Genomic DNA, 25,930 nt, shown 5'->3' on the forward strand with positions numbered 1-25,930 from the left:
AGTGCGGCTGAGCAACGAGGGGAAGGGGCGGGGAGGCGGAGCCAACGCTCATTGGTCAGCGGGTGACAGCTCCCCCCCGCTAGCGAGGCTCGGCTTAAAGGGGCCGCGGCCCCAGCCAGCTCCCCCGCCCGCTGAGGCGCTCCCAGGGGAAGCCGAGCACCATCAGGACCGCTCCGGTTCGGCTCCCCCGTCCAGCCGCGGTGCCGCCCGCCCGCCCGGCTGGATTAGCTCCGGGAGACCCCCCCCTCCGGTGACACGCAGCCCTTTTAAGAGTCCGCGGCGCGGCTCGAGGAGGGCATCGATCGGGGCTATAAAGGGCGGAGGCGCGGGGCCGCGGTGACAGCGGGGGCGCGGCGAAGGCGGCGGCGGGTCCCGGAGCCGCCATGGACTTCAACGTGAAGAAGCTGGCGTCGGACGCGGGGGTCTTCTTCTCCCGCGCCATGCAGGTGAGCGGGGTGGGCCGCAGCGCGTCGCCATGGCAACGGCGCCATGGACCCCGGGGCTCCGGGCCTGCCCCAGCCGCAGCCGGGAGAGGCTGGGGAATGAGCAGGTCTGAGCCACAGCATCAGCAACAGCCACCATGAGCGGTGCTGCGTGACCGTGGGGCTGCTGCTGTGGTAAAGGTGGATGAGGAGAGCCCCAGAGAGGCTTCTGACCTGCGGGGTGTGGAGGGGACGTCGCTTTCTTAACGGTGGTTGTGCTTATGGTAAAGCTTATCCTGTAAAGAGCTGTTGTTGGCTGTGCCCGGGCCCTTGTGTAAGGGCGTGTGGCAGAGGTGGCCGTGAGGGGGTCTGCACCGCAGCCCCTCAGCAGGCAGCAGCTCCCAGGCCCTGCCCAAACACAGTGCTGTAAAGTGATAGGAAAGAGCTGCTGAGGTTGAGCAAGCAGTGTCTCAGTAGGGTAATGTGGCATCAGGCCTGGCCCTCACAAACACTGAGGGATGCAAAGACCCCCCCCGCCCGGAGCTGTGGAGTGAAGAAACAGGGCTATCCATGAGGAGCAAAGCAGAAAGTGATGAGATGTGGTGGCTGAGTCTGCTTCTTGGGCACAACAACTGGAAACCCGCTCCTGGCTGGGTAGGAGAGGAGAGAGATCAGTCAGAGCTGGTTGGGATCCTGCCTGCAAAGTGAACTCCCCCCGGTGCCTCTGGGACTGGGCCGTTCCTACGTGTTGTAGAAGACAAGGCTCTTGTGTGGGGGTTGATAAACAGAGCAGCGTTGTCTTGTTGCAAACCTTCTGCGTGGCGGAGTCATTCCGGCTCTTTTAGGAACCGATCTCCTGTAAACAGATATCACCTCCTGCGACCGTGCCAATGAGTCATATGTTATGAAAAAGAGAGAGATTAACTACAGGTGCAAAAGAAGGAGCAGATGGAAAGCTTTAAGATGCTGTTCTCATGCAAATGACCCTGGTTGCAGGGGAAAGAAAGAAATGATGGAAAGAAATCTCATGTTAAGCCTTATTGTAAATCTCTGATAAGTGGTTTTTAGCTTCAAGGCGTAGGAAGGAGACAGGCATGAGAACAGTGTCTGCACGCAGTGATTCCAGAGAAAGGAGGCGTTTATAAATAGTGGCTTCTGCCTGCGACACCTACTCCACATAATCTCGTATATGAATATTCATATGTCTCATTACAGTAGTAATTCCTTGGAACAAAACGGGCCCTGGGACTTGTGGACAGCAGTCAGGTGTTTGTGTGAGGAGGGGAGACTGCAAGGAAATGGTTACTGAGGCTGAAAAACACCTTCTGAAATGTAATTGGGGGGGGGGGGGGATTTGGCCTGTTTGGGCTGTCCCCATGGAGTCCTAGTGTGGGTGAGCACTGCCCTGTCTCCACCAAGAGCCACAAGTGACAGTTGGGGTCTGTGGCTGGCAGTAAGGACGGGGTTTGTAGCACTCTTCAGCACAGCAGATCCTCCAGGAGGGGAATAAGCCCTGCCTAGAATAAGCTCCCTTTTCTGTAGCACTGGAGATGCTTTCTTCATCTCCAGGCATTTAACAAAGTGATGTTTTACTGGAACCGCAGCGACTGGGAGATAAATGGACTGGCCATTATGTGCTGTGCTGCTCAGACACCATTAGCTCCTGCTGTCTGGCTGAGATGTCTGACCAACACACAAGAGCCGAACCCCAACTGAAGAAGGGCTTTAGTGTTGCTCAGCCAGGGGGAAGGGGTGCTCAGCACACCACTTCTGGGGTGGCTTCCCAAAAGCTGAGGGCAGGAGCAGTCCTGGTTTGAAACCTATCAAATACAACCTAATGTAGGTTCCAGATGAAGTATTTTGGGCTAGGCTTGACCTCTCTCAGGCCAAAACAATAACTCAGAAACCCACTGCTGCCTTTACATGGCTTTTCCTAGCTCAAGCAGCAGTTAGCAGGACACCTGCCTGAGGAGAAGCTGGGCAGCTTCCAGGGTGGGCAATCCTGTCCTCATCTCCAGCAGGAGCACGACAGAGGTGGCTGTGGCAAAAGCTGTGTGATATCTCCCCAAAGCTGTATAAGCACTACCTTAGCAGGACTGTGTATACAGCTCTCTGACCAGACCGTGTTCTGTGGGTATCATGGCACCTCTTATAATCTCCTTCAGAAAAGCAAAGCAGGGAGTAGAAGCTGGGGTGGGAAGGTGGTGGTCAGCTTTGCTACCCTGGGAGTAAGGAACAAGCTTAACAAGCTTCTAGGCTTGAGCAGCTGCAAGGATAAAGAGCTTTTGTAGGGTTCATCATCTCCCTTGAGGTTGTAACTGTACTGACACACCACCAGTCACAGCCATCAAGATGCATCCTCAGGTGGGATGCAGCACCTGCAGACAAACTTCAAACAGATCATTCTTCTCATCTTCACTGAAGAAGAGTAAGGCCTTTCTGTTTGACCAGATGCACCTTCCAGTTATCAGTAAGTGGTCTGATCCCAAACCTCTGCAGGGGAAGCTGTGCCAACAGCTCCAGCTTCCCCACAGAGCTGGCATCTCTCCTTCCAAAGGTAACACACTGGATGTCTCTGTTCTAGACAGGCTGCAAGCCAGGCTCTCTCCGGGATGTCTGGAAATAATTGTAGGTGTCTGTCTTTTGTCATTTCTGATATAAATTGGCTCTGGGTGAAGTTGCCCAAGTGTGAGTACAGCTTTTGGGTGCTTATCCCACTGCTAATGTAATTACTACCAGCAGCTAGAGGTTGACTTATTCTATCTCGAAGCTCCTGCAGACAGACTCTCACATCTCCCTGAACTCTGGTGATAAAACAGACTTTAATATCTATAATAGACAAAATAGACTCTGTTTGCTGACCTTACTGGGGTTGATACCTTGGTTGCTGGAAATGTTAAGAGAGCAACAAGTGACTTAAGTAGAGGGGTTTTAAGGCAAGAGGTACAAGACAGAGCGTGTTTCCATTTGGAACACACCTATGAGTCTGTGAGGGTAGTTGTAATGGGTCTGGCTGAGATGGAGTTAACTTCCCCATAGCAGCTCTCATAGTACTGTGTGTTGGTAGCTAGAAGGGTGTTGATAACAGCAGTGTTTTGGCTACAGCTGAGGAGTGCTAGCACAGCATCAAGGCTGCCTCTCCAACATTCCCCCTCACCAATAGCCTGGGGGTAGACAAGATCCTGGGGAAGGGCATAGCCAGATCAGCAGACCCCAGCTAACCAAAGGGATATTCCATACCATATGATGTCTGCTCAGCAATCAAAGCTAAGAGAAAGGAGGAGCATTGGTTATTTATGATGTGTGTCTTCTGGAGCAACTGCCCTGTGTCCCAGGAAGTGGCCAGACATGGCCTGTTGGTGGGAAGTAGACTATCAGATCTCTTGTTTTCCTTTGCTTCTGCACATGACCTTTGCTTTTGCTTTACCAAACTCGCTTTTATCTTGATATATGAGGGGTTTTCCCATCTTCTTTTCTTCCCCCCTGCCCTGCTGAGGAGGTGAGTGACAGAGCAGCGTGGAAGGCACCTGAAATCCAGAGAAAGTAAACCCACCACAGCAGTATCTTTTTCCTCTCCTAAATGTCTTGCTCATGAGTTAAAGCAAGCTGGCCTGTTTACAGCTTCCTTCTGTCCTCTAGCACAGTTTCACTTGGCTCACAGCCTAGCTCTCCTGACTCCTGGTGACCAAAGACTTGAAGCGTGCCCTGTATCCTGTCCAGAGCTGCTGAAATTCAGGTAGTTTTTAGATGCTGACTGAGCAGCTGTGGCTTCTGTACAAGGCGGGAGGTAGATTTGCCTCAACTAATTCTGTCATGCCTCTGATCACCCAAAGAACAAATGTTATCATAGCCTGAGCATTTTGAACTGTTTGGGGGCTTCAGAAAATCCAACAACCCAAATCTAGTGGCAGATGAAGGAAACTCTTCCTGGTTTAAGACTCCTGGTCCTGGTTTGATCTTTGTGATGTAAGGTGGAAAATCGTAAGTGATGTCCACCTGGAACATTACTAAGGACCCTGCAAGTGGTACAAGGGCCTGAACTCTGCCACCAGATTCTCTGCAAGGGGGCTGCAGCTACCCTGGCAGAGGTCACATACAGCCTGGGCCAGCTGGAGGGGACAGGGATGCAAAAATCACACAAGCTTAGAAGAGATACAAGTCGATTTGTGCTGCATTGTGCAAAGCAGCTGTGGTGTTGGCATAGCTCAGTGGGAGCACTGGGGTTTTAGTGCACTCACTTTTATGGGGCTTTTAGCAAAGAAAACAATTCATGTGCTGTTCTACAGCCTGACCTTGATGGCTTTAAGTCACTAGGGCTATAGGCAGAGCCTTTTTGATGCTGTAGCTACAGAGGGACCCATCCTGCTCAACTCTACTTGCTGACCCTCCTGATGTGCCACTAGTGTCTCTACCAACTCTCTTAGGGAAAGGGGAGGTGTGAATGCAGGCAGCTGCCCTAACTGCAGCCCAGCACAGTCTTGTTTCTCTTGGGGCTGTCACCCAAGTGCTGCTCAGCCTGCTTGCCCCCATGGGCCTTGATAATGCATCCAGCATTCCTGCTGGCCAGCCAAGCCTCCCAGAGGAAACCCAACCTTTGGCTGAATTATTGATGCCCTGGAATGCAGCACTTCTCTTCCTGGAGAGCCAGAGTGGCACTTGACAAAAGGCTGCTCTGCATTATTAATCATGTCACCAGCTTCCCTGCAGAGCCGTGGGGCTGGTGCTCAGCTGGGTCAGCTGCAGGGACGCTTCCTGCAGGGCAGGATCACTGGAGCCTCTCAGCACTGGCATGTGATCCCAGGATGCAGATCCTGGAACCGGTTCAGGGCAGGGCTGATGATCTGTCAGGTTCTGGAAAACAAATGTAGTAGTTCTGCTACAGCAGGATGGAGGAGCTCAGTGTTCTCCCCAGACGTTGCAGTTGGATATGCTCTGCCTGCCTCTCTCCCAGGTGGATATGCACCAAGTCAACCGGATAAAACCAAATAACACCCCCATTTGTAGCAGTCTGGAGTATTCAGTGCTGCAAAAGACAGCAATGCCTTTAAGAAAACACTTTTAATCTGTCTTTCTACAGTCAGGAGGCTGAGCATGTGGGAGATCAGTTCACCTCTGCTCCTGCACCTCTTGGCCTCACAGTGAAATCTTGTGTCTGTTCAATGGGAAGGAAAACAATGAAATCTCTGTAAGTGTTATGAAAACAAATTCCTGGGAATAAAAATCCTTCATGGGGGAGTTCTGCTGGAAGTGTTTGAGCAGCCAGACTTCATAAACTGCTGCTGTTCTACCCTGCTTTGCACTGAGAGCGCTGACTTGGGCAGCTGGGTAAGAGGGGATCAGCAGCTGAGACCTGTTGCTATCTGAAAGCTCAGATCCCCACTTGCATCAGACAAGAACCAGCTCATAACAAGGTGGTGTGACTTACCTGTCATCTCCCTTGCTGACTGTGTTTTCATGAGACCTTTCATCTGTTCTCACTGCACACTGCTGCTGCAAAAGGTGGTCCTGCTCTCCCCTGCACCTGATGCTGTGTACTCAGTAGTACTGTGAAGTTGGGTGAGTTCCCTAGTCCGTCTAAAAGTCACATTTGAGGCCAAGTTGTGCTGGATCAGTGGCTTCCTGTGCACAGATGAGAAGGCAGAAGTGTGCTGCAGGGGAGGAATAGAGCACCCTCTGCAGCAGCCTGCAGTGAGAGGTACCAACTGCCCCAGGCTGTGCAGGACTCTGCAGCATAGCTGATTCCTGGGCAGGGGTCACAGAGAGACACCAAGGGAATTAAGTATAAATGGAGTAACAGCCTCCCATGCCCTTGCACCCACTTCATGACATTCATGCGCTGCTTTCCTCCAGCTGAGAGAGCCTGAATAAGAGACTGTTTTCTGGCCTGACCCTTTGGAGCCACAGGCTGTGGCTGAGACTCTGCCCATCCTCCCCTTCTGGCATAGCCCCCGGGCTTGCAGTGATTGTGGTGCATGTCCTCAGCACTGCAAGACAAACACGTTTATTGCCTATCCTGAGATAAGAACCGAGTTTGACTCCTGGCTGCTCCCTGTGCACTGGGTGAAGGGGTAGGTTACACAAAAGAGCTGCAAAGGGCATTGATGCTTGGAGATGCTGCTTGCGAATAGAGCAAAGGATCCCAGAGTTGGAGCGATTCAAGAGGCTGGCAGTAGCAGTGGGGATGCTGGAGGGTTTCAGCAGTGATCTGACTGCAGCAATGCTGTAAGAAGCTGACTAAATTCAGCTGATAAGAAACTAGGTTTAGGTTTGACAGCTCCAGGGCAGATGCTGGTGCAGGATGCTGCTGAACTGCAGGAATAAGAGCTGGACTTGAAAGTGAGATGAGATCTGAAAAAGCTGTCTGGGAAAGGGGGGCAAGAGAGACTGTTATGCTTGCATCAAAGAGTTATAGCTCTTAAACAGATGACTCGAGAATTGATGCCAAATACCTGGGAAGCCCCAGTTTGCTGTATGGCAGTGACTCAGCCCAACCTGGCAGAGTCGGAAAACAGCCCTGGGCTTCCAACAGCGACAGAGGAAGAGAGCCCCAGCTGCTCACACATGTCTGATAGCCCTCAAAGACAATCACAGACGTTAGGTACAATGCAGCACAAACACCCTCTCACCTTGAATCTGCTTTTAGCCACGTCCAGCAATAGCCAGGGGGGCAAGACTGAGCTGAAATTAAGTGCTAGTAACCAGGGGCTACTGATGCTGAGGAAGTGAGCAGTAAAGCGATGCCTGATCATGGATGGCTGCGACTCCTCCAACCCCGTTGGGCTGCAGGAGGGAGTGTGACTGTCCTTGCACTTCACTGTGTGTCACCACAGACATCTGGCAAAGCAGTTCAGTGGCTCTAGCTCGAATCTCACCCAAACAGGTCACTGTGTAAACATACCTGCAGGGCTTGTGTATCTCTGACATCTAGGAACATTTGCACAGGGCTGGTAACAGGACTCCTAAGGGCTGGTTGCCTGCCTCCCGTGCTGGTTCTGGGCTTGCTCCTTATCTCACTTTGTTCCCAGCATTGTACTGGATGTGAACTGGGCTGTTGGGCAGCCAGAGCTTGGCAGAAAGCCATTCAGGAGAGGCAGCAGCCACCAGACTGAAACCCGGTGAAGAGGGCATCTCCTCTGAGCTGTGGGATAAGGGAGGGGAGAGAAGGTACAAGTGGAAGCTCAGGCAGGAGTTGTATTTCATCTGTGTTTCTCTTGGCACCCGAGTCTACCAGATATTTTATAGTATCACATCCTGGTAACTCAACAGTGGTAGCAGAAGCCAGCAATAAGGGCTAAAAGGACAACTGCAACCTCAGCTGTCCATAGGGATCTTTTGGGATGATCCAACAAGATGCTGGTTCTGTCAAAAACAGGAAATTAAGCTTAGAAACACACTGAGGTTGGCAACTTCACTGAAAGGAGAAAGTGGAAAGTGGGGCTGGGATGAGAGGGAACGGGAACATCCCCCAAGGAAGCAATGGGAGGGTGTCCAGGCCATCTGATGCTGCACCTCCAGACAGACCAACCTGCTTGTGTCAGATGTTACTGCCCAGGATGAGAACACTGAAGCCTTGGACAGCCTGCTTCTCCCTGCTGTTGAATTTAAACTCAAAAGGAATCACAGAGGGAGGGAGGGAGAATCCAAGTGCTGAGAGAAGCCAGACAGTGTTCTATTCCTCTCGGTACCCTGCTTCAGAGCATGTCCTAGAGGAACAGTCACTTGCTAGAAGTATTGTCTAAATCCTGAGTTTGAGCCTCTTTAAAGGTCAGATGCTGAGGTGGCAGCTCACTGCCAGCAAGGCAGGAGGAGAGCTGGGATGCAGTGCTCCGACCCTCTCAGTGTGATGGCTGTTAGAAGGCACTCACAAGCCCTGTAACAAAACCAGGGTGTACATGCTTGTCCAATAAGATGAGAAGAAAGCTCAGCTCCCAAGGTGGTAGTGGCATCCCCAATCCTGCTGGGTTTGCAGGACATAGAGCTGGTTAGGAGGAGGTGAAGGGAGATGACACCTTCCCTTACATGAAGGATGTCTGTTGCTCTTCTGCATGCGGTTCTTCTCATTTAAATGGATTCCTCACAACTAGAGTATTTTTGTACCAGAGCTTATTAAAAGTTACTGATTCTGGAGCACCTCTCAAACCTGCACTCTGTTTTTATCTAAGTCCTTGTTCCACTCTTGGGCAAAATTTGTTCTCTTCCCATGAAAGAGGCCTAGGAACAAAGAATGACACCTTGAAGGCCTTTTAGCTCTACTCTAAGATAAACACATGAGACACAAGGAGCTTCAGTGTCTCTTAATAGTCCTGTAGCACACTGCTAGTTTGCTTTAGTAGAACAGACCTTCTAACAACTGCCTCCTTCTTGCAGTTTACTGAAGAAAAGCTGGGTCAGGCTGAGAAGACTGAACTAGATGCCCACTTTGAAAACCTTATGGCCAGGGCAGACTGCACGAAGAACTGGACAGAGAAGATCTTGCGTCAGACTGAAGTTCTGCTACAGCCAAACCTTAGTAAGTTTAGCTTCTTTTAGTGCTTGAAGGACAACTACCACTTGCAGGTGTTAAAGACATGCCCTCTAGCAGAGAGCCCTGTTGCATTGAGTTTGGGCGGGTTGGAAGGGACACCTTCTCCTGGTGCTTGCTATCCAGTGCATTACTGAGGCTTGCATGGGGTGGGCTACCCTGAACGCCAGCTCCAGGGGTCCCTCCTTCATCCTCCATCCTGTAACCACCAGTGGTATCCTCATTCCAGGTGCCAGAGTAGAGGAATTCCTCTATGAGAAGCTTGACCGGAAGGTGCCTTCCCGGGTCACCAACGGGGAGCTGCTGGCACAGTACATGACAGAAGCAGCTAATGACTTTGGGCCAGGGACACCTTATGGTAAGTCAGCCCTGGGAATCCATCCCTTCCTGAGGCAGCATCCCCTTGACTGTTTTGGGTTAAGACACCTGCAGCATCCTCCTTGAAGAGGGCGCAGTGGCCTGCTCTCCCCTGCGGCAACCTGCCTGTTAGTGTCAAAGCTGAAGCCAGAGAAGGGTCTTCTCTAGCACAGAAGCAAACAGCCCATCTGGAGTAGGAAGTCAAGACTTACTCCACAGCAAAGCATGCTCCATGCTGTGTGGGGAAAGGGATCTCCCCATTCTCAATACTCAAGTCTGGCAGAGATAGCAAAAAAATAAAGACACATGGATCCAGGGTAGGTAATGGAACTGCTTAGAGAACCCAACAATTCTGTGCTATTTCTGTGGCTTTCTAAACCAGCCTGGACAGAGAATTGCAGTGAATGGCTTTGGCTTTGAGCAGTTTAAGCATATCTTGATCTAAGGTGGTATCCAGTTGCAGAGTTTCTATAGGCTCTGAACAGGAGAACCAGCCTTTAACTGTGTCCTGCAAGTGGAGTGTGGAAATCTTTCTCCAGCAGAAAGAGAACAGGAAAACAGACTTGAAAAGGTTGGTGCTTGTCTACAAGGCTTAACAAGCCCCTTCCCGACCACACAGAGCACCTTTCTGCTCTTAAATCCTAACAGTTGCCCCTTTCTGGAGGCATTTGGTACTTCTTTGAGCAGCAGACATGCACAGAAGGTCTTACCTTCCGTCTGTCCTTGCCTCTGCCATGAGCTTTGTTACTGCTCTCCAAATCAATAGCTGTTCAATAGCCAGTCCTGTTGCAGGCAGACCAGCTGTAACTGCACCTACGGCCAGCACTGCCTCATCAACTCATTCTTTCTGCTCTGGTGCTTTTTAATTTGCTGCTCTGTTCCTGGGCCTCTTTTATGAGGCAAACAGCATTCATTCTGTGCATGCAGGTGGAGCAGTAAAAGGACATCAGTGGAGTAAGTGCCTCAGCAGATAGATAACATCAAAGCTGCCTTGCAAGCAGCTGAGAAGAGGCCTCAAGCTAAAAGCAGACTGTAGACAGGGCTGAAGTTGGTGTGGTACAGGCATGGTCACCTTGCCCAGGCAGGATACACAGCGCCTTTGACCCCCAGCGCTGGAACCTGGTGGCTTTAGATGAGTTGGCTGAAGCCAACACAATGTTAATGGATTCTCATGGAGTTGAGGTCTCCTGTTATTGCAGGGAAGACCTTGATAAAAGTTGGAGAGACTCAAAGGCGCTTAGGTGCAGCAGAACGGGACTTCATCCAGTCTGCATCCATCAACTTCCTGACCCCGCTGCGCAACTTCCTGGAAGGGGACTGGCGAACCATAACTGTAAGTGTGGCAGCAGGAAAGGTTTCACCTCACTGGACATGAGAAAGGTGGGGGGAGAGGGAAACAGCACTGGAAGAATTCTCTTTCCCTATAAGAAAGGACTTTCTACCTCTCCCCTGAAAGAATGCAAGGATGGGGGAATACCAGTGCTGGATCTCCTCAGGGTTCCCTCTGTGGCAGGGAAGGGTTGCCAGTTGTGTGCATGAGGAAGATAATTCCTTTCCTGACTCCTGAACCTTAGTGCTGCCCTATTCCTAGAAAGCAAGCCTGTATCCCTGGCAGCCAGGCTCAGAACCCCTGCTAATGAGATGAACATAGCAGATGCTTCTTTCTCTCTAGCATTTTTTAGAAGGAAACAGATCTGATTCCTACATGTTACCTTGTCCCCTTCCTTCCCCAAAAGTCCTGGGTCTGCTCTTACCCATTTTCTATGTCTTCCAGAAAGAGAGGAGGACCCTGCAGAACTGCCGCCTGGACCTGGATGCCTGCAAGGCCAGGTTGAAGAAAGCCAAAGCTGCCGAGGCCAAAGCAGCGGTAACTGTCTCCCTCCTTCCCCTCTCTGTCCTTCTTGCCCAGGGTTTGGCTCACATGGACAAAATTAGGCTGCTCCATCGTGTCCTGGCTCTGCAGGCATGGGAGAGCAAGGAATTCCTTGTCTAGTGCACAAGGGAATTGTGAGCAGGAGCCACGGACCTGTCCATAGATGTCCTCCCTTGGGGGAGCTGCTGCAACATATAGTTGTGAGCTTCCAGAGTCTGGAAAGTTCTACCTGACACTTTTCTGCCTCCTGACTGATAGTGGTTGCTGGATGATTTGTGCTAGTAACTAAGGGCTGCATCTTCTGAGGACTAAGTTTCCCTGAGGAATCTTAAAGCAAGCCAAGAGAGTGCTGAGCTGGGAAGTGTGCAAGGGAAGCACCTGCTGAGGCTCTGCAGCAGCCCCATGCTTTCACACAAGTTAGGATTCTGCCAACTCAGTCTTCCCCAGGCAGGAGTGCTGCAGGAGCCTGTAAGGCATGGCCAGGGGTCAGACTGGCCACCCAGAGGTCCTTCCCTCAACCTCTGCATTTAGTTCATTGTGCTGTTGAGTTCCGGGCTAGTCCTGTCCTCTCCCTTTGGGGAGACCATGGCAAGTAAACTACCAAAGGTGCCAGGTCAGAGCAGTGCAGAAGGGGCTGGTAAATCAGTTAGTGCCACTGTCCACAGGCCTGGGTAATGGGGACAAGCACTTCAAAGTGCCTGTTTGAGGCTGACACCACCTCAGGGTGTTCCTGGGCCTAAAGCATCTCCTAAGCTTGGCTCTTCCTGGGCAGGGGCGGTGTAGAGGAGGCAGAGAGGATGTAGCTGGGCACTGCTGGGTTCCCTGGAGGACCCTGTTGAAGCAGACTGCCATCCCGTAGTGCTCTGGCTGTTGGCACAAGGACATGCCAAGTTCTGCTTCTAGCCTGGGGCCAGGAGCTCAGCTACCAAAGGTGCAATCAGAGTAGGCTGGAATCCTTGTCAGTCAGTCTCTGGGATAGCAGCCTAGGAGCCCTGCCATAAACCTGTTTTGTAGCCATCTGCTCAGCTGGGCCTCTGGCCTTGCAGCTCCCTGCATGACCAGTTCCCAGGTGTTTTCCCCTTTCTCCAGCCCTAACTGCATACGTGCCATATGGGAAAGCTGTGCTAACCTCAGCAGCCTCCCTGAGCAGGTCTAACAGAGTGCTTAGGCCTGTGTGGGGAAAAGCCTGAACAAAGCTTTGGGTGAATAAAAGTCATAGCTGCCCTTTTAAAAGAAGAAAAGCTTCCTCTCATCAGTCAGGTCACTCAGATACATTGAAGTTAACTTCAGGGATCGCAGATTCCCCTCTGAAGTGCCCCCAGTGTCAGTGGGAAGTGGTGGCCATTGCTTTATCTTAAGCTCAAATCAGAGCAGGAATTCAGATACCTCCTCTGCTTCCTCCATTTTCACCCTCTTTGCTTCCTACATGAAGTGATCCCAAGGCCTCTCACTTGCACCCAGACCCTTGGGTGAAGGACTTCTCTGTCTGGAAAAGAAAAGCCTGGTTTCCCACTGGACCTGCAGGGCTGGGTGCCCCAAGCAGGATCAGAGTCACTCCAGGCTTTCCAAGGTGTTTCAGCCACTCTGCTTTGAAACAGAGATCACACAACAGAAGATAACCTCAGCTGCTGTTGTGGGCACCCATCTCCTACCCAGCCTAGTTTAAATGTGGGGTCCCTGGCTGCTTCACTTAACTGCTAGAGGACAAGACACAGGTAGAAGCTCCCAACAAAGCAGGGGACAACTGCTGCCTCTGCTCCAGACACATGAACTCATCATTAGAGCACAACAGTTCCCTGTGACACACCTGGAATCCCATGCCCCACCTCTCCATCCAAGCTGGCCTCAAGTAGGGCACCTCTCCCAGCTCACCACTCTCTTGCTGCTCTTCCCCTCTGCAGTGCAAACTTGTGTTCCTACAGCTTCTGTGTCGTGACTGACCCTCCACGTGTGCCGCTGCCCAGGCCTGTGAGCTGCTGTGTGGGTGTCTGGGCTTGTGCATTTCCCTTGGACTTTGTGCTTTGTCCTTCCTGTTGATGCTGTTTTGTTCACTAACCTTTTTGTTTTGTTTCTTTGTGATTTGCTCAGTGTGAGGGAGATGTGAGTATTGACTGTGCTAACAGTGCTGTGATGGGTTCGTTTTCTTTGCCACCTCTCATTGTCTCTTTCCTATTTTAAATGAAAATTCCTATCTCCCTTGTCTCATTGGGACTGGCCCTGGAGCATGTACTGAGTGTGGTCAGGGCTGTGGCTGCCTGGGGAGGGTGCTCCAGAAAGATGGGAGCATCCGTCAGCTGCTTGCAGCCCCTCTGGAGCATGCACTGGTTCCATCACCACTGCTTGCAAGCAATGCTCAAGAGAGGCAGAGGCTCCCACTCAGGCTCCTCTGGCTGCAAGCAGAGGAGGTTGGGTTGGGTGGCAGCTCCCTTTCCTGGAAGGGAGGCAGCCAGAGACAATGACAGGCAGGTTGAACTGGTTGTGGTGCTGTTCTGTCCTCCTGGCTCTAGGGCTCTGCCCGTTTTCCCCATTACAAGAGTGAAAGGGGGAGGGAGGTGGATCCCTTTTGACCACTGCTTGCAAATAAAACTTCTCCATGCACAGGCGTGCAAGAGCAGCTTGCCTCCTTCATCCCATGTGCTGTGACTAGTTGTGGGACTCCCTGGAGACCAGGGAATGGGAGGAGATGGCTCTTAACCTTAAAAGATAAAGCCTAAGAAGCTATTCCTGTGGAAGATCTCTTCTCCCCACAGGGAGGAGTCAAGCCTAGTTGCTGTGCTGGCCTCAGATCTCACTGGTACATTTTTCTCCCTGTATTCAGGTTTGACTTGTACCAGGAATCCTCCTTATTCCTTCCTCCAGCCATCCCCAAACCTAGATGGTTTACAGAAGCTCTCTTCTTGTGGGGACTGCCTGAGTGCTCTGCCACCCACTGCTCACTCATCCCAGCAAGCTGCTTGGGGCCCAGCAAACCGGGTCAGCGGGTATAAGTAGATGTGGGTGAGCTGCAAAGAGATTAACCTGGCAGAGGAAATGTGGGGCCTGAGAGGATTAAAACATAGCTGAGTTACAGCTGGATTGTGTGCCAGCCTCACAGCCCAACCACTGCAGGTAAAGGCTGCCCAAGGAAGATACCCTGATCCATAGAACCAGTGTCATGGTCCTGACGTAAGCTAGCTCGCTGGCTTATCTTTTTGGGTATTGCTACAGCCAAAGGCCATCCTAGGAGGAGGCCTAGCCTTAGCTTAGCTGAATAGAGACCACGTTATGTGCTGGTTAGTGAGCCCACACATACGTGCAAGTGAACTGGATCCCTTACATTCCCAATAAGAAAAACTTCCAGAGTGCTCAAGTCTTCTTGCCCCAGGGCAGAGGTTTAGCTATGGAGAGGGTGGCTTGAAGGTTTTATGACCTCTGAGATGAAAACTCTTACACTACCTTTGGCAACAGCAAGGCTTTGGCCTAGATCTGCTTTGGCTAAGCCATGCCCCTTACTGAAAACAGATCTGTTAGGAAGAAACGTGCCCAGAAGCTTGGGGAGAGTAAGAACGAGAGGTTTGTTTAACAGGCACTGTGGAAAGGGTGCTCTGGTGCTAGTAAACATGCTCACCTTAAGGATAGGGCCCTCCACAGGGACACTTTTAGGTCAGTGGGTGGGAAGCATGGGGAAGGAAGGTCCTGCCCACTGGACTGAGCCAAGATGACACGAGCAGCCTGCTGGCTGCAAGGGAAGGGAAAACGCATCTGAGATTGTGCTGTTTCATGTCCACTCCAACTGGCTGCTGTACAAGCTGTAAGTGCAGGCAGAGTTTTAACCGTAGAAATACCTGCTGGTTGAGTGACTGCATGAGCCAGTCCACCTCCTCTTGCACAAGCCTGGCTTCCACACACCACTGCCCAGACTGCTGGGAGACCTCCCTCTTCCATCCATAAGAATTTGAGCTAAGTTCCCAGCACAGACAGGAGAAAGATGCTGGTCCCTTCTGTCATCCGTTGCCCAAGTGACTCCTGTGGCCTCCTGTGACTTGTACATGAAACTCTATTCCCCCATTAGGCTGTGCCTGACTTTCAGGAGACTAGACCTCGTAATTACGTTCTCTCCGCCAGCGCCTCAGCGGTAAGATTGCCTCCCCATAGATGTTGCCTCTCCAACCTCTTCCTGCCCCTCTCTCCACCTGACTTACAAATCAGACCCAGTGCTCTGCTGTTTTCAACATTTTAATGTGACATGGGCTGCCCAGGCTTCCTCTGACTCCACCTGAAGGATGCACATCACCCCTGGAGGGGTGCATGGTCAGGGCCTGGCGCTTTGGCTCCTTGGTTTGCTTTCCAGTTTCTCTGCCAATCCTTTCCTATGTTTCTGGTGGGGATATTCTGACTTTTTTTTTATTGCTAGTACAGAAATTGAAAGGAAAAAACTCAAAGGTGAGCCTTTCTGGGTGGCTCCAGCTGTACACCGGCAATGTACATGCTTGACATCCTGATCAGTACTCGGAGGCTTTGTATTTGGTCAAGAGAAGCAAAGGTGGAGGAATCTCTCTGCCACCCATCGTGTCAGAAACACAGTCTGACAGTTTGGACTTGCCTATTCTGCATAGAGAGATCATTTTTTTCCTTTCATCTTGGGGCCTGTCTGTTGGTGGCTGTTCTGCAGGCAGATGCTCTGGGGGTGGGGGAACAGCCCATTGCATCCCTACTGTGTTGCACTGAGTGGTTGTGGTCAAGCAATTGACTTTCCGTGCTGTGTTCATGCCTCCCCATTGCACAATGTCACATTGCTCCTTAAAATGTTGAAAACTGATCATCTTGCTTCCTAAACAGCATTCATAACTACACTGATGCCTGGTCATAGACTAATCTGGGAGTGGAAGGGCTGGGAAGTGGGATCTATAGGGAAAAAAAGGATAGCCCAGCCTTCTACAAACAAAAACACCATGGAAACAAGTTGGGTTTGGTTAATGGGAAACTCTTCCCATTTGAAGAAAGAGGTAGGTCTGAGCTGATAGCATCAGTGTTAGCTCCCAGGGGGATCTGACCTGACCTTCTTGGAGAGTGATGCTGGGATCAGAAATAGCTTTGCACTGTAGCTGGAAAACTATTTCCATAGTAACAGGCTCAATGATGGGATTCCTTAGGAAGAAGCTGGTACTGGTGATGCTGTAGTAATTGCTCAGCTTTTATCTACTACAGCAACTAGCAGTGAGCCTGCAGTGCTGCCTTCCCCCTTGGAAAGGTTTGTTCCAAGGACAGCACAAGAATGGACTAAAACTGATCTCCAGGAGAACTGGAGGAGAGAAACTGGGCTTTCCTGCCTCTGAATAGCTCTGATTGGACCAGGGGATCCTCATCATTCCCAGAGGCTTTCTAAAGCACACCTGAAGGCAGGCATTTGCATAATACGGCTCAGCACCTTGCAGAGCACCCAGATGCTCAGCTGAACATGTCTAGCCCTCACCACACTGTGAGCTGGTCTGCTTTTGCTGTACTGCAAAGCTGTTCTGGGGAGCAGATGCCAAGTACAGTAACAAAACAGGAGTAGATTTTGTGGGGGTTCTTAGACCATAGGTGTCTACCCTGCCACATCTGTGCCCAGTTCAGTGGTCCCCCTTCAGAGCTCTGCTAGAGAAGCTCTGACAGCAGCAATGATGATACAGGGCAGCTAGAGCAGGGCTCCAGGAGACAGGCTTGCTCTAGGTGAGCAGCCAGCACTGACCTTCATCACGGTTGATGGTTGCAGAGCAAGGCCTCGCACCAGGAAATCTGCTGTGGTCCTTGTGGCTTCCATACCATCTGTTTCAGAGGTTGCAGTTGGTGGTTATTGCAGCCTGGAATAACAATTGGCATCTCTAGTTAGGAAACGTGCTGAGCCCAGGCTGCTCCCCAGCTCCATGCAGGCAGCACCGCTGTGCAAGCAGCTCTCTCATCCCAGCACTCACCCCAAGGGGTCAGGCACCATGAAGGTAGGAGCTCTTCATACTCTTGCTCTGCTTCTCTTCCAGGCCAGAGTCCTTGTGCTGCTTTAGTCTCGGTGTGTACTGGCAGTATAGAGCAGTGGTTGCTGCTCAGCTTGCTGCTGAGCACTGCTCCTTTCTGGAGGAGGGGATGGCTTCCTATGCCCAGGTAACAACTTTGTCTCAGAGGAGCAGCTAGGTCAGCTCTCTCCTGGACCATATGCCCTCTACAGAGCATTGATTGGGATTCTAAAGTGATGTTTGGTTTTGGAGAGCTGGATAACATGGTGCTTTTGCTTCTTCCCCTTCCATAACAGGAGGGATTAGATGGAATTAGATCCATCTACAGAAAGCACCTCCCTTGTTTGTATGTGTTGGGGGCTGAGGAGCCATTTCTCCTCTCTCCCACACCGACCTTTTGAATTTGTGTACGGTTTACATGGGCAGCATGAGCCTCAATATCCCTTTCTCTCAGACCCTGCCACTTGCCATGTGCTATGCTCCTAGGAGTGATTCCAAGAACAACACATTGAGTTCCTTAAAGAGGGTTCCTCTGGCTTGAGCTGCGGTGGAGGAAGAGGGGTGCAGATCATGACCTTTTCTACTCCCTGGGCTGCTTGGGCCACACAGTGCCTTAGTCCAGGGACAGAGCTGGGTAAAGCTGCCCCAGAGCAGCACAGGAGCATGGCTGGAGATCACACAGCAAGGCTAATAGAAGAGAAACAAATCAAGCTACAAATTCAATGGTTACTGCAGGGATTAAATGGGCCTGAAACGGCCTCAGTACCATCCTCAGCCTCTAAGTAGGCAGACCTGTAGCTGGAGTGAATGGTTCCCATTGCCCCTATAGCAAACCTTGCTCCAAAAACACAAGGGTGTGCCTGCAGAGGCCTTGTGCCAGAGCAGCACTTCAAGCTAGGACCTGCCTACAGAGATCTCCCCACCATCTGCCTTCCAAAGCCTTTAGCCTGAGAAGGGGAAGGAGTTTGTGTCCCCATGACTGGGATTGCCCAGGCACTATTTAAACCAGCTCTCAATTTGCAGTAACAAAACATCCTCCTAAAGCTCAGAGCAAACACCCAGCCTCAGAGCACCGAGTGCTCCACAGAGACACCCTGGGATCACAAGGGGACCAGCCAAAAGAATTCTACTCTGGTAAGAGGAGATGCCACTCAGGGTACATACCATGGAACAGGAGCTAACAGCAAGCTGATGAACCCAGTGTAACATCTTCCTGCTTCATGAGCACAGGCAGCTCCTCCTTATATTGGCTGGTGAAGTCTTCTCATCACCTGGGGCTACCACAGCCCACCTGAGGCAGCTGATGGTGAGCAAACCTCTACAGGGTTCAGCTGGGAGACCTTGGGTTTACACAGATCATGTTCCCCCTCTGACACCACAGCATCCACTACAAGGCTCCCACGTGCCTGCAGTGCATTTCAGCCGTGCCGTGGTGAACATCCCTGATGTGCAAAGGTGACGTGAGAGGGTGAAGCTGAGGTCCTCAGAGGCCATCACCCCCGGCCTCACTGATGGAGGTGTTGCTGCTGTGCTCCCAGTTGATCCAGGGTGATTCGTGTCGCCAGAGCTGAGGGAGTAGTTGTGTGCCGAGGACCTCTGGGAAGGATCAATGTGTTTTTCTACCTCTTCTCTCCCTTTCCCATTGCTGCACGTGACTTTTGTTGTCAATTGTTTCATGTCCTGGAGCCAGATCCCAGCAAGCAGCTGGCAGTGTTGTGCTGCCCCAAACGTGCCCCCATGAGTGAGGAGGGGAGGAGGGAGTAGCGTGATGTTGTGCCTGTCTCAAAGGCAGCATCCTGCTGCTTCTTCCTCCTTGCTGTACCTAAACACTCCTGTTGGTAGCACAGACTTGGCTGGATTGTGATCCCGTTAACCTCAGCTCTCTGGACCAGTGGGTGAGGAACGCTGGCCTCTGCCTGCCTTGAGCTCATGGCATCTCCCAGGCCCTATCCGTGGGCTCAAGCAAGTCGCTTGCGTCTCACAATCCTAAAGGAAGGGCTGTCCTCAACACCAACCCCTGCAGGCTACAGCAAAATTGCTCTTCAGAGGACTCTGCTGCTTGGTCCTCCTGGAGCCCTCTGAGAGCAGCTGCTGTAACAGCCCTGGCAGGGAGCATCATGTGCTGGCTCTGGTGGTGTGGACTTGCTCCCCCATCATAAAACTGAGCTCAGGGATGCAGGAGTGAGGGGAATGGGCATCAATGTGGCAGCTGCTGCTGGGTGAAGGGCGAGCTTGTCTTGGAGTTGGCTTCCTGTGTCCACGGAGCATCCTTCCCCATTGGTGTTAATGCCGAGTGCTTCCCGACGTCTCCAACACTGATCTCCTTTCCTGTTGCTCTGTGGCCCCTACAGCTTTGGAGCGACGAGGTGGAAAAAGTAAGTACCCAGCTGAACTTGTGCTCAAAGCTTCCGGGGGTGATGCTGGCGTTCAGGGGTGGGGGTGCTGTGGACTCCTTCCCTGCACGCAGGCAGGGGAGGATCAGTGGGATGTTCCTGTCATCAGCCCCATCCTGGTCCTGCAGCCCTATGGTTCAGGGCAGCAGTGACTTGGGAAGAGCCTGCCCTGCGGGCTGGTGGCTGTACCTGCTGTGAGAGGCAGTCTTGGGTGTGTGTGTGTGAGAAAAGGCAGCTCTGAGGACCCTGCACGGGTGTCACAGAGCAGAGGTGCTGTGCTGTGACTCAGCTCTGCTCTGGTGGCAAAGGCCCTGCCTGCTCCAGTTTTGCATGTGCCATGCATTAGCCTCTAGTAGCCCCTTGCCTGCTTGTTCTGGGGTCCCAGCAGGAGCTCTGAGCAGAGCTGAAGCCAGGACAGAGGGTTCCCATGAGCAGCCCCAGCTGCCAAAGGGAGCAGTTCTGTCAGGAGGGCAGGGGGAGGTTTGGAGCCTGTTGTGGGTTGTTTCTGCCTGGGTGAGCTGTGCTTACCCTTCTGAGCGAAGCCATGGGGGCAGAGTCCCAGCTCTTGTGTTCTGGGCTCTGCACGGGCAGTGAGACTTGTCCATGAAGATGGATGGAGGGCTGCTAGTGGCCTGGAGACCAGGGTGAGCTCTGTGTGCAGCTCCAGCATGGTATGGAGCTTCCAGAGCCACCTTCTGGGATCCCATTGCCTTTCATACCTCAAACACCCCCGACTGATGGTGGCCTGAAGCCTGAGCTGTGAGGTGGTCGATGGCACGTTCCTGCATGCTGTGCATGACAGCAACCCCAGCTCATCTGTACTTTAAATCCTTCAGTCTCTCAAACAAACAAGTTGATTGCAGTCAGCTCTAGGCATGAAGGCTCTGTTCCTCCATCTGTCCTGGCTGGATAGACCAATGTCAGTAAGCTTCAATGTTCTCCATGTCTTGGAGAAGCACAAGGCTGTGACCTCCCAGGCCACAGACCACCGCTGGCTTTATAGGAAACTACGTCCTGCAACTGCTCAGAGCTGGCAGGGAGAGGGTCACATCCAGGCAGTGCCAAGTGGAGCTGGGTCTGCCTGACACAAGTTTCAGATAGCAATGCTGCCACTGAAGTCAGGAATCTCTTGGTGCTTAGGAAGGCATTGCACTGGTATTGCACTGGTATCGCCCTGGCATTCCCCGGTACATTCCCCTTTCTCCTTTAAATAATCCCTTTCATACAGAGGATGCAAGAAAATAGATCAGTTGTAGCTTAAAATAGACAAATCTGATTAAAAAGCTGTGAAAGCATTTCTTTGTTCTCACTTAGCTGTACACTGGTAGCGCTGCTGACAGATGAGGGATGCAATGGGTAGCAGCAGCTCCTCCAGCTTGCCCTGCTGAGAAGGCTGGGTCTCCTCTGGGGTGCCCATCGATGGGGCCACTGCTCTGAGAGCACCAGCCTGGCTGCATTAGCCCTCTGGGGTCCATTCCAGACTGGCTGCTTCTTCCAGTAAGCTGTGGCTGAGTGACCATCACTTCTGTGCTTGGGTCACTGCACACATTGAGGGGGACCTGGCCTGCTCCACTTGGTGTTAAGGAGCAATGCATGCTAGAGAGAACGCTGCCTGCTTGTCACCCCTTGCCCTCTGGCAGCAGGAGGAGAGAGCAGGCACCAGAGCTCCTGATGGCTCCAGGACTTCTGGAGCTCTTCTCTTTGCAATGCTTCACCTGGGTGTTCTGGCACTGCAGAGCTGCCCTAGGGTAAATATGCTGTTTGGTGATGGGCGACAGAGGTTCTGTCTGGTACCGTCTCTGGGATCAATCTCTGAATTCCCAATGTCTGCTGCATAGCTGCTTTCTGTTAACCATTGTTCAGTTCCTCCTAGCTCAGAATAAGTAACTAGCTTCAAAGGAGAGCCTTGGGTAGCGGTTGGATTGGGAAGTTCATCTCCATTGCAGAAAGATCTAGTAACAGCAATTTGGTAAATGCTCCCTGGCCTCAGCCCCTGCTCTGTGGTGATCAAGAGGATACCAGCAAAAGCTGCACCTTCCTGTGCCTGTAGGCTTAGAAAGAGGGGCTTAAAAGCACAGGTGCTGGCATGGGAGTGGCTTTCCACATACCTCAGCATTAACAAAGCCCCTCCATCTTCATGTTCTAGTCTTATGGGAGTAGGAGCTTCCTGGGTGCATCAGTCTTGAGATGCACTGGTCCAATGCAGGATCAAGCAGGAATCAAGTCAAAGCCCAGCCAGAGGCTCCTGGGATCCTCACCCAGGTCATGATGCTCGGTGCCAGAGGTGCAGGTGGGCCCTGCTGAGCCAGCAGCACGCTTGTCTCAGTGCAAAGGGGGGTTGGAGAAGGAGGAGGTGGCTGCTCCCCTCTGGAAGAGGCAGAACAGGGCCCTTGCCTCCTGCTGTCCTGAGCACCCTGTCCTGTTTTGCAGGCCGAGCACGAGCTGAGGCTCACACAGACCGAGTTTGATCGCCAGGCAGAGGTGACACGGCTGCTGCTGGAGGGGATCAGCAGCACACACGTGAGTAACTGCGGGGGGATGGAGACTACGGGGACTCTTGGCTCCTTTCTAGAAGGATGCCATGAGGGTCATGGAGCCCTGCACTGGGAGCAGAGGTACAAGAGGTCCTAAGTTTGGATGCTACCTCCTCGTAAGAGCTGGAATGCTCGAGCTAGAAACACAATGAAGCAGGCACAGGCAGTGCCTCTGTGGCATCTGCCGTTCTGTGGGCCTCAAAATGCTTCCAAGCCAGAAAAACCTTGTTGTTATGTCTCTAGAGCTGTGAATCAGGCACAGGGACATGGCTGGAGTGCCAGGAGCAGCCTCCTCTCCGAGATCACCCCCGTGCCTATGCGACATTCCCAAGTTTAACAGATTAGTGTATTCAAGCAAACCAAGTCACTCGGTTAAATAGTGGCCTGCACGAGCCTGCTTGCCTTGGGGTAGGTGGTAGCTGCAGGAAGAGAGTCCCTGTGCCTGGCAACCAGACTCACAGCCCAAACTCCTTCTCCCTCCAGGTGAATCATCTTCGCTGCCTCCACGAGTTTGTGGAGTCTCAGACCAACTACTATGCTCAGTGCTACCAGTACATGCTGGACCTGCAGAAGCAACTGGGCAGGTGAGACAAGAAATGGCTCTTACTTCTCTGAGGGTTACCCCCGGCTCTGGCCTCCTTCCCCATCTCACATCACAGAAGTTATAAACTCCCTCCAAGCTCCCCCAGAGCTCCTGAGCACACAGATTGGAGGCCAGCCCTGGCAGTACTGCATCTAGAGCAGACTTTGCCATTGGATTCATGTGGGGTTTGTGCATTCATCTCTCATGGTGGCTTGGAGAGTCTGAACATCCTTCCTCTAAATCAGTTAGATCACATGGGAGCACATTCCTGTTGCCAAGCAGCAAGCCTGAGCATGCTCAGCTGCAGCAGGAGCTGCACATCCCATGGGCACAGCAGGGATGTTTTGTCTGTTACCTGTCTCATCAGCCTGACCCAGGAGGGGCTGTTGTTGCCTCTGTGTGATCACTCACTACTCCTGTTCCATTCTTTTCCATGCTGGCAGCTCCAAAGGAGAAATGTAAGTACGATGTTGCACACAATGACCTCTAAGAGCTCTCCACCTCAGCCTTCGCCTTATTGCAAAGGCCAGAGCTGCATTCCCTTAGTGCAGAGTGGGTAAATGAGATCAGTGAGACTGAGCTCCATCGCTGACTCTCTCCAGAGAGCCCAGAAAGCCTGGAGCTTCCAGCTGTGGCATCCAGTTTAACAGCAACAGTGACTGTCCCTTTCCTGAAGGACAAGCAGACTAAACAGATAACACAGAGCATGTGAGAGCAGGGCAAGGACACAGCATCATGGAGCCAGTAAAACAGGCACAGAGCCCAGACCCTGCTTTAGTGCCACGCTTCAGTCTCGTACTCTGCGGGTTGGGTGCCAGCACTGTCATCAACATAAGCAAATAGATTATCTGTTGCATGGCCTCAGCACCTGAGAAGTGCATTTCCCCCCTCGAAGGGCAGCATGCACGCACTGCAGGTGTTGGGTGAAGCTGAGCATCACCTCTGCACTGTAACCACCGAAAGCAGCTCTTTCTTGGCTCCTCATCCTGCAGCCTCACTGAACTCTCTTCTTCTCCTGTGTAAGATTTTCAGGCACGTTCGTAGGCAATGCAGAATCCACCTCTCCTCCCGCAGCCGCTGCCTCTCCTCCGGCTGCTGCTGCTGCTGCTGCCACCCTCCCTGCTGTGCCTACCATCCCCGTTGTGCCCACCATTGTCGGGGTGCCCAGTGCCGTGGCAGAGGGGGTGCTGAACCCAAATGAAGTCAAGCCTCCAGCCAGCGGCACACGGAAAGCCAGAGTCCTCTATGACTATGAAGCAGCCGACAGCACCGAGCTGGCGCTCCTTGCAGATGAGGTTCGTAACTTCCCTTTGGGTTCAGTGTTGCTGTAGCTGTTTAACAGCCCCTTTGTGTGCTCAGCATGGTCTTGGTTACTTTTTCTGCCCCTAAGCCCCATTTGATGGGACTATTAATAGCCTCGATAGTCTTGATCCGCTGAGTTGCAGTGAGCTTGTGCTCATGGCTGTCTGCTACTGAAGAACATCACCTCAGTAACTCCTTTATTCCTATTGGAGTCCAGCTGCAGCCAGCTAACCAAATAGCCCAAAACTCAGTATCTTCACTGTCACCCTCAAATGCAGCTTCCTTACCTGAGAGCTGTCAATAGCTCCAGGGAAGGGGCACTGGTGCCTGCTGAATGAGCTTCAGGAATTGCTCTTCTTTCAGCATCCACCTGGCTGAACTCCTCAGCTCTCTCAGCAGGCTCAGGTCCTGTCTAACGCTGTCTTCTCTCCCCAGATGATCACTGTGTACAGCCTGCCAGGCATGGATCCAGACTGGCTCATAGGGGAAAGAGGGAACCAGAAGGGGAAAGTTCCTGTCACTTACTTGGAACTGTTAAGTTAAATGTTTCCAGGAAGAAGAATGTACAAGCAGAATGCACCCCTCATCTCCTGGCACTCCTAATGCGGACTTCTTCATCCGAGACCATTGCTCTCTTCAGGGTCGATGCTCCATTGCTAGTATGGGAATTGTGGGAAAGGAGTGGTAAAACTGTTACAGTAAGGTTTTGGGAAGGGGCTGGTGGCACCCAGGACTGGATTCATTCACTACCAGTGCAGCTGCTTTGGGGTTAGTCTTGATGGTGCAAGATTCCTTGATCACTTGTTTCTTTTCCTGCCCTACCCCAGTGTCATTTATCATAGTGGCTTTCCCAGGGCCAGCAAGCTGTAACCCTCAGCTCATGGAGTTTAAGTTACACTTCCCTTGTGCCTGGTGTGGGTTTAGTGCCTGTCTGCCCCTCCTGTCCTCCCTCTCCAGCAGTAGAATTCCCCAAGTCAAACCATCAAGCATTCCAGTGGGAAGTGTCCCACACCAACCCCCCAATGGTCCTAGCTCTTAAGGCAAGAAAGCTGAATTTAAGAGCCCATTAAACCCACCCCCCTTGCTCATGAGTGGGAGAACAGGATCACGAGGCTCTCCAAGAGCTGTGCTTACCGTCGTGGTGCCTGATGGCTTCCATCTAGAACTGGCCAATGGAGCTGGGAGTTTCCTTGGGAAGACCAGCCTGATAACACAGGGCCTGTATGGCAGACATCAAACCTCAGTGCGAGGGGCCGTGCATCTTGCTTGCATTTCCTCTGAGAAACTGCTCACGGATTGCAAAGAGTTTACAAGCCTTTTTACAAGCTTTGCTCCCTGTGCTGATTGTCCAGGCTTTTCTTTCAGTGCATCTGGTCCAGGCATGTTTTAGCCTGACTTTATTTCCCCCTGGATCACTGGTTTCAGTAACGCTTTCCCTCCCATCGCAGCAGTGAACAGACTTGGTGTATCCTAGGGCAGAAAGGGACAGTCCCACTTGCTGTTATCTCCAACCACGAGCTGCTCTTGGCCATACACACAGTAACCAAGCCAGGCTGCCCGTGGTGGTTTAGCTCCAAGGGAGTGCTCAGGTGTGTATGCCTTTTAATCCTATAATGAGCTTTTGTGCTAGAGCTCACCTGCAGGACTCCTGCTGCTGTGTATCTGGTTTTCCACTCAAGCTGGATGGAAGAGACTCTCACCTGCACCAAGCTCTCTGTTCACAGCCCTCCCCTCGGTGTGACAGAACTCACTTTGCTTGTTTATTGACTTTTGCACTTTCCCCAATGGTATCGTGACCACTCTGATGTAACAGGGCACTGAGCACCTCTTGGGGCGGGGGGGCTCACGGGTTTCAGCACTTATTTGCCAATAAACAACCTGCCTGAGCTCCTGCCTCAGTGTCTGCTGCGGGCTCAGGCCTGGCCCTGCTCTCCAAGCAAGGGATGCGAGGGTGGGAGCAGTGCCCTTCTGCTACC

General features: G+C 52.1%; 1 protein-coding gene and 1 long non-coding RNA gene across 6 annotated transcripts; one reads left to right on the forward strand and one right to left on the reverse strand.

The window, feature by feature from the left end:
• The first annotated feature begins 194 nt into the window (after window positions 1-194).
• On the forward strand, window positions 195-25,841 carry SH3GLB2 (SH3 domain containing GRB2 like, endophilin B2). Of its 5 annotated transcripts, XM_062641237.1 has the most exons (12): window positions 196-446; window positions 8,790-8,931; window positions 9,173-9,301; window positions 10,500-10,633; window positions 11,075-11,167; window positions 15,225-15,287; window positions 19,494-19,517; window positions 21,966-22,055; window positions 22,553-22,653; window positions 23,096-23,110; window positions 23,677-23,947; window positions 24,390-25,841. In XM_062641237.1, the coding sequence occupies exons 1-12, from the start codon at window positions 384-386 to the stop codon at window positions 24,495-24,497; spliced, it is 1,233 nt and encodes a 410-aa protein (XP_062497221.1). In that variant the 5' UTR covers window positions 196-383; the 3' UTR covers window positions 24,498-25,841. The 5 variants fall into 5 exon arrangements, with proteins under 5 accessions (XP_062497224.1, XP_062497221.1, XP_062497225.1 ...); XM_062641240.1 differs by lacking the exon at window positions 15,225-15,287 and having other exon boundaries at window positions 195-446; XM_062641239.1 differs by lacking the exon at window positions 23,096-23,110 and having other exon boundaries at window positions 199-446.
• Window positions 3,592-18,363, reverse strand: LOC134175377 (uncharacterized). Its single transcript, XR_009968990.1, has 3 exons — window positions 18,307-18,363; window positions 14,781-14,891; window positions 3,592-5,273 (listed from the first exon to the last, which is right to left on the reverse strand). It is a non-coding gene; the product is annotated as an uncharacterized LOC134175377 (long non-coding RNA).
• Window positions 25,842-25,930: the final 89 nt, after the last annotated feature.

Source organism: Pezoporus occidentalis, unplaced genomic scaffold (genome assembly GCF_034315485.1).
Source record: "Pezoporus occidentalis ecotype Australia unplaced genomic scaffold, CSIRO_AGI_Poc_V1 ctg68, whole genome shotgun sequence".
Lineage (NCBI taxonomy): Eukaryota > Metazoa > Chordata > Aves > Psittaciformes > Psittacidae > Pezoporus > Pezoporus occidentalis.